Source organism: Phaseolus vulgaris, chromosome 1, assembly GCF_051622355.1.
Source record: "Phaseolus vulgaris cultivar YP4 chromosome 1, ASM5162235v1, whole genome shotgun sequence".
Lineage (NCBI taxonomy): Eukaryota > Viridiplantae > Streptophyta > Magnoliopsida > Fabales > Fabaceae > Phaseolus > Phaseolus vulgaris.
Genome location: NC_143498.1, coordinates 1,828,103 through 1,845,780, shown reverse-complemented (window position 1 = coordinate 1,845,780; position 17,678 = coordinate 1,828,103). Strand labels below are relative to the sequence as shown.

Sequence of the window (17,678 nt, the reverse complement as noted above, 5' to 3'; positions counted from 1 at the left end):
ACAAAGAAAATCAAGGAAAGAAGTTACTTAAATGCATAAATTGAACTAAAATATATTTTTTAAATCATAAATTATATTTCAATTTAGGTTCATTAATAATAAAAAAAATTAAAAATTAATAAAGAATTTAGTGCAATTATTTAACAATCCTAATTATTACACTACTCCCATAAATTAAACTTCAATTAAAAATTATAATATATTTTTATTATTAATTTAATTTAATTCAACTCAGGTCTCTAAATTCTAAACACACTTTTAAGAAATGAAAAAAAAATTATAAAATTTCATCTTACAATTGATCAAACTTGTATGAATATTTAACTTAGATTTTAGGATAACCTATGCTACATGTTAATATGTAATATATATAAATAACTCCATAACTCTTAACATAATTACTATAAGTTTTTAAATTAAAAAAAAATATTTAATATCAAAACTTTCATTAGATTTGGATATTAGCAACAAATTAAAAATGACTTTGCTAAATTAATTAAAATCAGTACTATTCCTGAAAAGTATTGCTACAAGAAGCGGAGACAGAGATAGAGGTCTTGTTCGTAAATAACTCAAAACACAAAGGGCACTTTCCCAATCTTGCAACTATAAAACCTTAACCTCACACCTTCTTCAAATCCCTCTACCTTTATTTTCATCATCACTTCCACTGCAACTTTCTTCACCCAACAACACAACCACACCAACGACACAACAAAAAACACAGTACAAGAAAAAAAAAATGTCCGCAAAATGCAGCCAAATCCGACACATCGTTCGGCTCCGCCAGATGCTGCGGCGCTGGCGCAACAAAGCTCGCATGTCTGCCAACCGCATACCGTCAGATGTGCCTGCAGGACACGTGGCCGTCTGCGTGGGCACCAACCTCACCAGATTCGTGGTGCGCGCGACGTACCTGAACCACCCCGTCTTCAAGAAGCTCCTCCTTCAAGCTGAAGAAGAGTACGGTTTCTCCAACCCCGGTCCACTGGTCATCCCCTGCGACGAAACTCTCTTCCACGAGGTTCTCCGGTTCATCTCCTGGTCCGAGTCAGAAAAACCGAACCGGTTCGTGAACCTCGAACTTGACGACTTAAAACGACACTGCCACGTAAGATTCAACAACAACCTCGATTTCTGGCCAGAGTCCAGACCGCTCCTGCACGGTCCGAGTGACAAAACCGTTTGGTAACACTCCGACCGAACCCACCGAACCGAAGGACTCGAAGGAGATGTTCGAAATTTCATTTGATCCTGTTTGGTTGAGATTTGAGTGATGAGAAGGTTTATGATAATTATTATATTTTAATACTAAGTTGAGATCTCACTTTTAGAGTGAGAGAGTTTGTTATTTGAGTTACAAATATGAAAAAAAACCAGTGGTAGAAGAATGGTCGGAGAATCGCCGAAGGAGGAGATGGCACAACCGAGTCATCCCAGGTTCGGAACCGAGTTGAGTTGAGGCTGTGATTTCATGGTTTTTTAAGGCTGCGATATGAGTCTCTAACTGTGATGAGTAACATGTTGTAAAGCACTTATGTTTATGTATTTTATTCCTTCAATGCAAATGCAAATTAAGTTGTAGAGAATTTTCAAATTATCATAAAAAAATAGTTTAACTTTTTAAGTCAAATTCTTCATCTTGGTAAAGTGAGTAGTGTATTAAATATAGTGTAAAGTTTGTTGGTATGTGTGGAGGTTGCAATCACCATAGCTGCTGTGGGAGTTATAATGACAGAGACCACGTGAAAGAAGAAGCAAGTAACAACGCTAACACACTATGTTTTCACCTGATCTTGCATTTTCGTTGTGATTTTTATGAAATGAAATTTAATTCTTAAAAAAATCATTGACCAAAAGAAAGTGAACATGATCACAGATCACAATCATGCAAAAGAAGGGTTTTTATTCTCATTAGTGAGAGAGCCTTTTGTGCCAGCTAAGTCCTCACCTAATTAAGGACAATATTCATTATTCCTATAATGTAAGGTAAATAATTCCAATTAATGTATCCCTTAACAAGGTTATTAATTGAAAAAAGTTTAAAATAATTATATACACTAGATTTTAATTAATTGTTCTCACATCAAGTCTAAGAGATATATCAATCATCGCATCTAAGATATTGTCTGTATTTGAAGATTAATCATAATTTTTTTCTTAAGAGGTGTTTCGAATAATTAAAGGAAGAAAAAGGTTATAAACTATCATTAACATCAATTCCCGAATAATGTTATCAACTTCTGAGCAATGTGAATTAAGTCTTAAAAAGGTTAAAGGAAAAGAAGGGTGAGAGAGAAGGTTGATACATGTATGACAGAGATTAAGGTAACTTTTGTGTGTTATTTTCATTGAATGTGTACAATTTAGAAGAAAAGAAACATCTTTGTGAGAAACGAAGTCGCATGGGTGTCCACCATGCATGTTCGAAGCATTGTGTTCATTGGAATCCTTTGACCAAATGTATGACCCAACTCAAACCAGAGAATAATACTGGTGTCACAATCATATCTTTTCAACAATGTTGTAGGCTTTAAGATCAAGTGCTTAATATACGGAAAGAACACTTTCACAATTTTGCCATTTTTTTTTTTTTCTTTTGTTCATTTTTCGGTTTCGTTTGACAAATTTGTTTCGTCGTGGCAGAAAAATTCTGTGGGAAAGTATACGTGGTAGTTGTAGTGGAAATCTTATCACTGATTTACCTTGAAAAGCAGAAAAAATTTAATTTGTAAATTGACACGTATAAGTTTGTGATGTGAGAAAAAGCCTGAACCGTACCAATCATGCAATATGGTGTGACCCAATTTCACATTCTTATTTGCAACACCCCACGAGATCTTTATCATTAATCAAAATTCAAATTCTACTCATGTTTTTAACATAATATTTATGTAAAAGTAGATTTAGGGTTTTTTTAATAAGTGGTTAATTTAAGATTTATTCATAAACAATTATTTTATTGTTATACTAGGTTTCTATCTAATTTTTATTTTTTTTAAATTATCAATAAATATAGTTCACCTATGTATCATTTTTGTTAATATATCAGTTTTGATCTAATTCTTTCATATTTTTTTTAATAATATTTTTTTTATATGATAACAGATAATTGTTGTTATATTAGGTGTTCGTCTAGCTGAGATGTCAAGTTGTATAATGATACCTAACATGAAAATTTTTATAGAAAAAGAAATATGTCACATGTTTTTTTTATTGACAAAATTACTTTGTATACAATAGAATTATATTAATGTTTTTTCTAGTATCTAGAGACTATTAGATTTTTAAAAAAAATTATTTTCAATATTTATTTTTCTAAAATTACTTTTCAAGTTTTTGCTTGAGACAATAAGTTTTGTATTTATTTATTGTCTGATTTTTTCCCTTTTTTTATTACTTTAGAAACAACACTTATTATTATTTTTTGCCTTATACACAAAGGATGTTCTTCACTCATCAAGCTTCTTCAATTGCAGTGCCCTTTTTAGACTTTTAAACAAAATTAGTTTATTTGTTTTATGAGTTTGTGAGTTTTAACTTTATTTGTCAAAAAAAGTCTTAAAACATTGTGCATCTCAACTCTATTATCAATCATAGTTTTTTTAGAAGAATCTAATTCTACTAGTAACAATGATGGATAAAAAAGAAGAAGAAAGAAACCCTAAAATGGTTATAGAAGCCCAACACTGTTTGGCCCAACAGTCCAATAGCAATGAACAAGTGGTCCATAATGCAATAAATTGGGCTCTGCAACATTGACTTTGGCCCACAATAGAACAGCTGAAATGATTCTTCATTAGAAATTTAGAATTATTAGAACATTCACTCTATCAAATAATATATTCTGTTTTGAATAAATGAGAAATTGTTTTGGTCCCCTTTTCAAGAGTTTCTGCTCCTGATAATGATTGAAAAATGCATATACCTATGCACAGAAAAGAAAAAAAAAACATAAAAATATGCACTACTAAAAAGTTCTTAAATAAAAAAAATTAAAAATAATTAATTACTATATTAACTAAATTAGATACTATTTTAGAGATTAAAATATTTATTATTTTTTAAATTAATTTTTATTATTGATAAATAATTTTTAAATAAATATCTAATTAACTATAGAGATTTTAACTATTAATTATTTATATTTTATATTTATTAAAAAATATTGATAATTAATTAGATATCAATTTAAAAATTATTAAATTAATTTAAAAATTAATAATTATTTTAGTTTTTAAAATTATATTTAATTTAATTAATGTAGTAACTAATTAATTATTTGTAGTGATATAAAATGGATTTATTCTACTCTTATACACATATAAGTGTGTTTAAACATAATATATATATATATATATATATATATATATATATATATATGTGTGTGTGTGTGTGTGTGTATATGTGTATGTGGGAATCCATTTGAGTGAAAAATGAATTTGATTAAACAATTTTAATGGTGGAAAAGAAGAGGTGAAATATTGAAGTATGAGCCAGAAATGGAAGATGATATGATGCAACAATGATGAAGAAAGGGTGGGAGAGAATTGAAGGAGTGGGGTAAGGTGCATTAATCACATCTCTGTTGTTTCAGAAGACTAAATCCCAATGTTGCTTGTCTTCATTACTCCTGCAATTGCACATTTTTTATATCTTCATTTTCAAGGCCATGCAATGCATAGCAACATCACCAAATCATTTTGTTACCTAGCTTTAAAATTGTATAAATTTGTGTGAAAAAACATTTTCTCTTTTGAAAAGTGGACTTTAAGACTAATTCAACGTTAATGTAAGATCTTTAACACATTTCTATCACGTTGAAACTACCAATTCATGCGTAATATTATATATTATGGATTGTTCAATAACGATCTGATACAGGTGGCCTGAAAAGACTTCAATTTGAAATAGTTCTGATATCATATTAAAAAATGAACTTTAAACCTAACTCAACTTCATAAAATCGATTTATAATACAAGATTTGTACTCACTTATACAATATAAATGTTTGCAACACCCTTAAATATTCTAAAATGTATTTCATTTGTATTTTGTAAGGAGATTACATTTTCATTGATGAAATTTATTGTGAGGTGCAGAAAGTCAAAGGTGTTGAGTTGTGAAATATTTGGAAGAAAAAAAGAGTTTGGCGATGTGAGAGAGAAGAATCCAATGGAATTGGGAATTGGAATGGATTGACATGTGAAGTTTGAAAACTAAGGCCTGTACCTCAGAGACTGTCATGTCTGTCCAACATTTTGCACTGAACATCACAATGCAAACCCAAACCCAAACCCTATTTCACTTCCACACATAGGATCACAAAAACTAAACAACATAAGAGAACATAACATTAGTTTGGGTATGTTAATGAAACCTATCTTATAGATCCAATTTGAAGATGTTTAGTTTTAGAACTCTTCATATGATGCAACATCTCATGAAGGACAATGCCATTATCTTTTCTGCACTACTTTCAAGAGTGCAAATTAGTCCTCATATCCCACTTATATTCTTATTCTTTTACTTTTTGGGTTATGTGCCTTTTACTCCAAACAATCTCAATTATGCATGTTTCTTTTTTTACTTTTTACTTAGTATCTCTTACTTCAAACAATTTTAATTATATATATACATATATATTAATTGTGGTCTTAAAATAAAACAATATAAAGTAATTTGTTTATGTCTTGAAGACTCCACAACATAAAAAAAAAATCAATTTTCACTCAACATAAATAATGTTTTAAAATTGTCCCATTTTCAAACTTCCAAAACCCTAAACTATTTACCCTTTTTATTACTATAAAATCATTAAATAAAAATTAATTTTAGAGATTAAAAATAATTAGTTATTATATTGATTAAATTAGAAACTATTTTAAAGAATAAAAAAATTATTAGTTTTTTAAATTAGTTTTATTTTTTACAGATAATTTTTATATTGGTATTTAATTAGCTACCAAGGTTTTAATTACTAATTATTTATATTCTAAATTTGATAGAAAAAACTTGGTAATTAACTAAATACCAATTTAAAAACTATTTTTCAATGATAAAAACTAATTACATTCTGTCTATAAAATTAATTTCTATCTAATGATTTTCTTGTAATGATAAATATATAGTATAAACATTCGTATTTAAATTAAAGAAAAGAGCATGGTTAAAAATAATGTGAGAGACTTAAAAATCATAAGTAATGGAAAGTAGAGAAAAGAAAAACACAACTAATATGAAAAATAATACATTCAAAATAAAATTTAAGTGCATATATATGTTATGGAAATTAATTATGGAGCATAACTTCAGTAATTAGAACATTTATCTAAAAAATTAATTGTTTGAATTCTCTTGGGAAAAGAAAATTAATTGGTTATATCCCATTACTGTTACACTTTGTCTTAAACACCAACAAATTTATGACACTATGAATAATAATTAAAACAAAGATAGAGTACTTATGAATAGCCCAGTAATTGAATTTGTCATAATTAATTTGATTAAAGTTGTTATGGACTGAAATCTTAATCATTGGATACACAAAAATACAGTTCATTTAGCATTCAGAGACTGAAAATAAAAAAACATAAGCACAATAGAAAGTGCAGACACCAACTTTTTGCTTTATTCTTTCCCACTAAAGTTTTTGCCTGTACAAGTACCAAAGCCAAATCGAATCCCAAGAAATAAATGGTACAAAAATATTGAAAAAAAAAATCTTATTGATTAATTTATAAGTGATGATATCTTCACAACCTTAACTAGATTATAATTCTCGAAAATAATAATATCTTGTTGAAATGAGTAATTTTAAAATTGTATTAACATGGATTAAATATGCTTTTTTTACTATGTATTTTTAAGATGGTTTTCATTTCTAGTTCAAAGTTTAGATTTTATGAATATTTGTTGTAAGAAAACTATTGAAATGAGTCATTATCAGTGTTTTTTTCGTGATAAACAAATTTTAATGGAAACTAAAATGTTAAAATATTTTATGTTTATCTATCTCTGTGGATGTTATAATATAATTGTGTGGTCATAGGTCGATCCTATCTAGAAAGAGAAATGTATTCGGAAAATTTCAAGAAGTTTGTTAAGCTTCATTGTCTTACGTTAGAGATAGGGAAATTGTGTGGTCATTGACCGAATCTAGTAGTGCTTTGAATGAATCACTCCCGATCACGACATTTACGAGATCTATTTAATCCCAAATAAAAAATGGGGTGGGAAGTTGACAAATATGCAAAATCAAAGTTATTATTATGTTAATTAGAAAATAGAATTGGGAGAGACCAAGTTAAAAGGTTGTGGAGACGAATCCATAAGACAGTATTCTTTAGGATTAAAAACCACTCATTTTAACTTAATTGTATGTTTTAGTAAGGATAAATCTCTCTTGACTAGAACAATTATAATAAAATTCAAACTAAACTTCATTTGTTGCGTAAATAAAAACACTGATAACGAACAATTTCAATATTTTTCTTATTACATGTTCAATATTTTTCTTATTACAAATAATCAAGAAATCTATAAAAATAAAATAAAAAATATATTTAATTCACTTGTAAATTGATATCTTTTCAATTTGTAAAATAATATTATATATATATATATATGGTATAATCTAGTGGTTCTGAATTTATTTATTGAGATTTATATAATAAAAGGAAAAATAAGTAAAGTCTGAAGTTCAGATTATTATACATTGATGGATATGGAGTGTATAATGTGATGATTATATTACCCTATTGAGGCACACAGTGTTAAAAAATGTTTGGTATGAAGAAAGCAAGGTTGAAAAAATGGAGTGCAAAAAAGATGAAAACGCATGGGTGCACAATTATTAGAAATGACGTGCTGTGTTTGGTCATCATTTCTGTCTATAAACGCACTTATTCACCACACCACATGTCACATTCTAGGATCTATCTACTATCAATTAACACCCACTTACTACTTCTAAACTTTTTATTTTTCAATTACCCCTTTCTTTTTGGATCACCATTGATGCCAAATGAATCACTCACCCAATTCACCTAATCACCTTTAATTTGTTTTACTTCAATGGGTGCAAATTCTTCACTTTCTACTTAAAAAAATAGATAGTAATTAAATATAAAAAAAATTATTATATTAACTAAATCAAATATTAATCTAGAGACTAAAAATTTATTCATATATAAAGTGGTTTCTATTATTGATAAAAATTTATGAAATAGTTTCTAAATTTGTATTTAAAGACTAATAAAAATTAATTTAAAATATAAAATAGAAAGTAGCTAAATTGGTAGCTAATAATTTTACTACAAGAAAATCATTAAATAGAAAGTAATTTTATAAACAAAAAATAATTAGTTGCTATAATGACTAAATTAGAAACCATTTTAAAGACTAACAAGATTATTGGTTTCTAAATTAGTTTCTATTATGGATAAATAGTTTCTGAATTGGTATCTAATTAGCTACCAAAGTTATTGCTACAAAATTTAAAATTTAAATAATTGGTAGTTAAAATCTTGGTAGTTAAATAGATACCGATTTAGAAACTATTTATAAATAATATAAACTAATAATTTTTTAGTCTACAAAATGGTCTCTAATTTAGTAACTATGACAACTAATTATTTTTTGTCTCTAAAAATTGATTTTTATGTAATGATTTTCTTGTATGATTTAAATACCAATTAAAAAGCCAATTTATAAATCTTTATTAACAATAGAGACTACTTTATATATTAATAATTTTCTAGTTTATAAAATGATCTTTAATTTAATTAAATAATAATTAATTTTTTATATTTAAAATGAAGTTTTATTTAATAATTTGTTGTAGTGTTTTTTTTTCCTTACCTTATTAAGAAGTGTGTGCAGAAATAGATTATGGCAGCATTGTCATAAGGGTCTCAGTCTTGCAACTTTACAGATGAAGATGAGAATAAGTTATTGGCATGTTGTAGCTGGAGAATTTTTTAGGGAATAATTTTATTTTGATGTTACTTTTGTTCATGCATGTGCCTGCAACTTGTGAGAAGCTTTTGTATGAATAAACACTGGCAAATCAGATGCTTAGTTGTGCTTGCTCTGCCAAATTTACTCATCTTTTCACATGTTTTGAGGATCCCATTTTTAAAAAATACATGAGACTTACTTTATGAATGAAAATGTCATTTTTGTAAAAGGGTTGAAAACATACAAAATTACTATACAAAATGACTAAATTATTAATTATAACCACTATTTCCCCTTTTTTTCAAAACTACTTCTTAATAATTATTAATTTGTTTTATACATAGTAGCGGAAATACATGTGAGTATCTGTATTTTTCTAATTTTATTTACAAAATAAATCCAAAGATTTATCTCCCGAAGAACTTTCACGATGACAAAAATGTAAAATTGTCACATAGAAAATGTTACACAAATCTTTCGTTTTGTTGATGTGTCTCTTGATTTTCTGCGATAAACTTCACAATGCATGTGGACTTTCAGAACCACTGTAATGACCTGAGGATGCATAGATAAAAATATTTTTAAATGAGTCGAAATTAAAAAACAAAACATAATAGATCTAAAGAAAGAACGATTTTTTTTTTTTTTGTCTTGCCTTCTTCTTATCCCAAAAATATTTTCTTTGTTAAGTAGTTAAGAAAAGAGTGAGAAATTACTTTGCATATAAATATTATTTCTTATCATTAGTTTAAAAATAATTTTATTTTTAAGTGATTCATATTAACAAAATATCATAGTTTTAAATTTGAAAAATAAAATAATAAAATATGATATATTAACGATGATAAAATTAAAAAAGATTTGTATGAAAAAAAATCAGTTACAAAAAAAAATTCTCTTTATAAAATAGATATATTTAAAAATTATAAAATAAATATATCTAAGATATTGATATATAAACAAGAATCATCTTTATAAATAAGTATAAATATGAGTAAACCCTATTTTAACTGTAATTTATGTGTTGGTAGTTTGTATTTGAGTAATATTTATTTTTGTCTTATTCTGAATCTCATTCTTTCAATCTATATATATATATTTTGGGAATAAATTATTTAAGCCAGTTATCCGTATGAGAGACAAAACTAAATCTTTTAATAAGTTTGTTTATTACTCATCATACATATAAATTGTCTACAATAATAAAAAAGCACCTCAATTCAAAAAAATAACAAAAAAAAATCAATCATACCCCATTTATTATTATTATATTCTTAAACTACACTTAACTAACTCTCTAAAGACTATTATATAAAAAACAATAAGATAATAATTCTATAGCAAGAGATACCTTCATTACATGTAACCAGAAATATATATATATATATATATATATATATATATATATATTTATTTATTTATTTAGAGCCAACACATTACGTGGGACACTGAAGAGTGACCACAACCAAACCAACAATAAAGAGAGAACCCCCACATTGTTTCTTCATTCACATTAACATACTAATTATATATATATTTAAAAGAAATATTATATACTGTAAAAAACGAAACATTCCAAGAATATTTTTTTAAAGATTATTTTATTTACTTTTTTAATTCAATAAATCTTAAAAAATAAAGCATTAAGTAAAAATAAGATAAAAATTTAAAAAAATAGTCTAAAAATAATTTGGCTATATATTTGTTGTTTTTATTGACAGATGGTGTTGTTCCAGCTGGCCAATTAATTCATGGCAATACAAGATAGACACTACACTGCAACATTATATTTTCTTTACTTTATGATATGATCTTTTATTCTAAGTATTTCTCAGCTACTACTATCTATTTGTCACAAAATGACAAATGAATTAACACTATAAAATTTAATACTTAAAACTAGCCAAAAAAAAAATCATGAAATAAAACTTAATTTGTAAAAATTAAAATAATTAATTACAATAGTAACTAAATTAAAGATTATTTTAGAAACTAAAAATAAATTTATTTATAAATTAATATCTATTATATTTTATTATTATTAAATAATTTTTAAATTGGTATCTAATTAGCAATCAATATTTTTGCTATTAATTTTAAAAACTAAATAATTAATAATTAAAACTTTAATTGTTAATTAAATATTAATTTAAAGACTATTTAATAATAATAAAAATTAATTTAGAAATTAATTTTTTTTAGTTTTTAAAATAGTTTCTAATTTAATTCTTATTATAAATAATTATTTTGATTTTTAAAAATTAGTTTTTATTTCATAATTTTTTTTAGTGTAAGTTAATTAATTGCATGTTTAAGCTAAATTTCTGACACCATATTTCTTGTCCTTTTTATATAATGCTATAAAAATTAATAGTTTTCTTTTCTTTTCTTAAAAAACAAATTAATAGTACAAAAGAGAAAAAGATGGCAGAGATTGGAACCGTTGACATCAACATTATTGACTTTTTTTGTATGATGACATCATCATTACTCAAGTCTAAAGTAGGTGTCAGTTCTGCATATGCACCAGAGTATCTTAAGGTCTTATGAAAATAACTAAATTGAAGTATAAATAAATAAATAAACAAAATATAAAAGTTTGTATTTTATAAAATGTTATTATTGGATAAAAACTTGTTACATTGTAAAAGTTCTTAAGTTACAACATAAAACTAATTGGGAAATCTTCAAAATGATATTTTCAATTTGTAATTATGCTCCGAAAGAGTTATTTATGTGTTGTTTAATTATAATTTTACAAATTATTTTGACCTCAAGTTGATAGATAACATTTTTATGTTTTGTTTGTATTAGAGAGTGAAAATAAAAGAGTGAATTTAAGATGATTTAAGAGGAAAGTGTAAAGAAAGTTATGGTGTTTGAATTAAGGTAAATAGAGTGAAAAGTGAGAAAAGTTTATGAAAGTTTGTGAGTGATATGATGGGTGTGATTGAAATTATATTTTTTAATTGATAAAAATGTAATTTTACATATTTATCCTTATATTTAAAATTTGTTAAAAAATTAATTTTATTTATTTATTTATAAATTATAATTATTTTTAATTAAAATATATTAAAAAAATTTATAATTATAAATATTTAATAAAAACTCATTTTTTAAATTAAATAAAAAAATTATTATTTTTATCTTTATTTTTTGTAATTAATAATTATTATATAAATTTATTTCTTTATTCTTAAAAATATATTTATAATTTATTATATATAATATAATTAATTATCTTGTTTTATAATAATTATTTTTTTATAATTTTAATTATATTTTTATATTTAAATTATAATTCTACTTAAATGAAAATAAAAATAATTTGAGTTTAAAATAAAAAAAAATAAAAAAGTAATTTATAATTAATTAATTAAATATATATATATATATATATAATTTTCTTCGCAAACGTAAGAAAGTTTAGAAGGTGAAAATTTTTTCAGTTTCTATATTTTAATATATTTTATTACTTTGGTTTTTGCAATTTTTTTTAAACAATATAATTTCTCCTTTCTCTGCTAAAAAAACAAATGGATTCTTAGGATTAATCATCGTATCTGAAATATTATTTATTTTGAAAGTTAGTATTTCATCACAGTTTAATTTTTAAAAAAAGTTTCGATGAATTAAAAAAAAATTATGTATTTAAATTATTTTTAACCTCGATTCTTGATGTAGAATTATATTAATGATACTAAACCAATAATATCATCATCAAATTCGAGTAATCTTAATTTGGTATACAAACGAGTTTTCTATAATTGTGCTAACTTTGGTGATTCCTGTGTAGAAAGGCATGGACAACACATAATAAGAAATTAGAACATTTGTCTGACATGAAATTTTGCAGCAAGGAGAGATTCATAGTATATATATCTGAACATTTTTTTTTCTATTATACAACACTTACCAGAAAATAAGTGATGATTGTAGTTAGAGAAAATTATGAATGGTCCCCTTTTTTAATTTATTTAATTTTGTTGGAGGTTTTTGGTATTAATGAGTGTCACCATCTGGTCATTTATCTGAATTGCAGTCTAATGATTGTGAAAGATGTAATTATATTATGATTAGAGTGTGTGTGGTTGACATGATGTTGATGTCTTGGAATTATGGTAGGCACAGTGTTTTGATAATGTCCTCTTCTTCTTTCCATGTATAATGAATGATCATGATTTATGACGGTACAAGACAAAGTAAAATCAAGAGAAAATAGTAATATTTTTGACCTAAAATATGGAGTTTGTGTAACTCTTCTTAGTCTTGGGACCAACCCATACATGGTGGATTTTTCAACTGAAATAAATTCTCAAAAAAAAAAATTAATCAGATGATAAGTGATGGAGATCCCACATCGATTAGAGATTAAAACTTTTCATTGTATATAAGTTGTTGTAAATTTTATTTTACAAACTGATTTTATAAGGTTGAGTTATATTTAAAGTTAAATTTTTAATAATATTTTGTTCCTTTAAAGTTTGGTTGATGTTTTTTCCTTTGAAAATAATATCCATTTAGCTTGAATATTATTGGAAGGTCCTTTGATTAGGTTTTGTGTGGTTAGTGGATAATAATACACTTCTAATCAGGTTGGTTAGCTTGTTTGTTTCACTAGTCATTTCTTAATACTTGTGTGATAAAAAATTAGTGTTTAGATTTCTCATCTATATATTCATTGAACAATAATAATAAAAAATATGAGTCTATCTTCCTTCAAGGAATCAATTAAGAATAATAAAAAAATTTATTGAATAAATAAAGGTTTAAGATAATAATAAAAATTATACTCACATTAGATTAGCAAGGGGCGCCGACTTTATAACATTAAAATTTGTTTAGTATTTATGTTATAAAACTTAATGAAGTAGGTATAATCCAAAAACTAGTGACCCATTTCAACAAGAAAACTGGTTTAGAGTTTAATTACAACTGGTTAAGTGATAATAAAAAAAAAAACTGGTAAAAATTGGGTTCATAGTGGCTTAATAAAAATAATTTTAATGTAAGTTCTTAGTGTAATGCTATTTTTTCTCTTAAAAAAACAAAAATAATCTATAGTATTTAATTTAAAGTTTATATTGTTGGAGAATATTATTTTATACGGTCGAAACTTTGACCAAAGTGTTATGATATATTTAATTTCAACTTTTAGGTGTATTTTAGATGTTAAAAATCGTTAATGTATTATTTAGTTTTAATATTATTTTATGTGTTTTTTTGTTATTGTTACTTTTTCAATATCTATTTAAGAATAACTGCGATTCAATTATTAAAATTTAAACCAGTGTTTTAATTATTTGAAATGCGAATCTAACTTTTAAAACATAATTTAGCACTTATAAACTAGGAACATGTTATTCTAAAAAAAATTAAAACTAGAAAAATTATTCACTAACAAACATAATTTCTTTTAACAAATACAACAACGTGACACAAGATATTTATATTACTCCATCCTAATTATTAAATTATTCTTAGTTCTCTTTTAATACTTTTTTTTTAGGAAATACACTGATTACTATTAATTATTTTATCTTGATTTTTCATTCAGAGAAAACTTCTAATATTATTCATTGTTCTTTATAACTTACAAATAAAGAGAGACGTGACATAACGAATATCACATATAATATATATTCCTTTTATAATATCACCTAATATAAACATTTTATTTGTTTGAAATACATTAATTTTATATATAAATAGACACAGTCCTTACAAACATTGACTTAAACCTAATTATAGAAGATTGTGTATTAGACATTTTAAAATGGTTGATTAATTTGAAAAATGTAATTATAAGATGATGACTTTATTTACAAATGAGCACAATGGTTGCTATTTTCTTTTTTAATTACATTAAAGTCTAATAATATTTTTGCACAAATATTTTTTTTTACACAAATTTTCTTATTCAAACAACTTTGGTATATGTTTCAATACGATCAATATAGTCCCACGTTGTTTAGAGTTGATGAAAATAACAGTTTAAATACACTTTACTTCTTTAACTTACCGATACGTCTTTTAAGGATAAAACTATGACAGATCACTAAAAAAACGTATAATATCTAAAATGCGGTGATTGACCTACTAACAATGTTATCTCTTGGACTTAAGGTTGAAATATTATACATTATTTAATAAAAGATAATCGCTTGAAAAAAATTCATAGTGTTTAAAACTATACCAAATTCTAAACTATCTAAATATTAGACCATTCCCATCTTAACAAATTATAGAAAAAAAATGCAAGAAAATGAAGAAATAAAGTTTGGCAAACCCAATATTGGTGAGACATTAACAATTAAAAGATCCATTGATAATATATTATCTACCATCTACTGCTTCTTTATGGTGATGAAAAGACTCATCACTGTTTTGTTTGTGACTAAGTCTGTTTCATCATTTCAAGAGAAAATAAATAAGGAGAACATGCTTCACCAATTTCTTGTGTCATAATGAGATGAAACACTAAAAATAAAAAAAACTGCATATACAATACTATTAAGAGTGTTTTTTTTTCTCGGAAATTAAGAAAACTATTAAATAAAGTAGTATTTTTGGAAAATATGAATAAATTATCTTGTCTTTTATTTTATTTTTGTCTGATATCTTTTCTTTCATTTTCTTGGTACTGTCTCTTGCACTCTCTCACTCAACAAGACAAAAGGTGCTTTTTTGACAGTTAGTTTTAGAAAGTACTGCTAAAATTAGTTAAAATGTATTTATTGTATTTACATTTTGTTTGGTATAGAAGTGTTAGGTAAGAAGAATGCCTAAATAGTGAATTTTAAGAAACGGTGAGAGTTCCTAGATTGTATTAAATCCAATTGGTAAACTGGTTTAGTTTTACTTTGTTTTAATATAAAAAAATTCAGTACAGTAGAAATTATTAAATAAAAATCAATTTTATAGGAAAAAAATAATTAATTATTATATTAATAAATTATATATTATTTTAGATACTAAAAAATTATTGATATCTAAATTAATTTTTATTATTGATAAATATAGATACCAAAATTTTGGATACCAACTTTAAAATCTAAATAATTGATAGTTAAAACTTAGGTAGTTAATTAAATACAAATTTAAAATTATTTATTAATAATAAAAACTAATTTAGATAAAAAAAAAATTTAGTATCTAAAAGAGTATCTAATTTTATCAATGTAACAAACTAACTACTTTTAGTCTCTAAAACTAATTTCTATTTAATGATTTTCTTGTAGTGTTTTTAAAAATATATAAAAAAACTATTAAAAAAATATAATTAATTTTATCAATAAAATAACATGAAATAATTTAAGAATGTTTCAACCCATTATAACTTACATAATAAAAAAATACACCATGTAAAAGTATCACCTTAACATATTTCAAGTAGTCTCTTAATAACTGTACAAAACATTAACTGTGCTAAACCTAAAAGGTTTACATATATTAACCACATAGGTGTTGCATCAAAACTTCATTAACTTGTGAAGTAATTCACTTGTCAATCAATCTCAATATTCTATGTTTAATATTTAATATGATGATAAAGTATGGTTTTATTGTACATATAGATACCCAAATGAGATTTAGTATGTAAGAACTAGGGTTGAAGGAGACTGAAAGAAATTATGAGAAAATATATTAGTTTTTTTTTTATCAATAATAAAAAATAAATAAATGAGAACTACTTCAGGGATGGTCTAACGCTTATACATAAATAACTAGCGTCTTATCAACCTCCAACCAAAGAACACCTTCCAACCTAAATGAAGAACAACCAGAGCTACTCAAGAAAACATTAAACAACTAGCCTCATACAATCTACTGGGTTCAAAATCCAGTTGAAGTATGTAAAGGAATTACAACAGGACTTTACAAAAATTCAAGACCAAACATTTATTTGTACCAGTACAAATACCTCGAGCGCATCTACCAGAGATTAAAGTTACACCCATACTTTTTTTTTCCCTTTCAAGTGAGAAGAAAAAAAGCACAGAAAAGAGAACTGTTCCTTTTCTTTTTCTTGTAGACACCATCTGTCTTATATGGTTTCCCAGTGGCATGATTACAGTGGACACTTTTGTCTCTAAAGTAGGCAGAAACCCTAGATAAAATGTGGTTTTTTTTTTCCAAATTATGAGGCATTCCACATGAAGAAGCACTGCACTGTTGAATTTTTTAACTTGATCTAGGAGTATTGTTTGCAGGTGCAACACTTGTCTCTATTGGATTTGGAGTGTAGCAGGGAAAGAGAGAAAGTGAGAGGGGTTGGAGAATGGTGTTTTTGTGGTTGTGGTAAAAAAGAAGGGTTGGTTTGTAGGGCACAGGAGACAGAGAGAGAGAGAGAAGAAGAAGAAGAAAAGTTACTGGTGAAGTTATGGTGTTATGGTTATGAAGCAGTTTTGGTTAGGGAGTTTTATTTAGAATGATTAAAGAAAGTACAGTGTCTCTGCCGACGCAGTGAAAGAGGTTTGAGGTTTGAGAGAAAAGAGGAGAGTGTGGGATGACACGTGTGCTATCTATAGCCTATGTTTGGTCCCCTCTCTCTCTATCACCACGTGTGTCCCTATGCCCCTTTGCAACCTACCTTTACTCCTTCATAAATATTCCTTTTCTCCTTCATTAATTTTCCTCCTTTTACAAATTCTTTTCAAACATTTATAAAATAAAACTAAAATACGAAGGAAGTTTAGAGTTTACGATTTAG

At 25.5% G+C, this 17,678-nt stretch overlaps 1 protein-coding gene across 1 annotated transcript; it reads left to right on the top strand.

Moving 5' to 3' along the window:
- The first annotated feature begins 654 nt into the window (after positions 1-654).
- On the top strand, positions 655-1,633 carry LOC137816349 (SAUR-like auxin-responsive protein family). Its single transcript, XM_068619450.2, has one exon. It carries the CDS (start codon positions 743-745, stop codon positions 1,190-1,192), a length of 450 nt encoding a protein of 149 aa, XP_068475551.1. The 5' UTR covers positions 655-742; the 3' UTR covers positions 1,193-1,633.
- Positions 1,634-17,678: the final 16,045 nt, after the last annotated feature.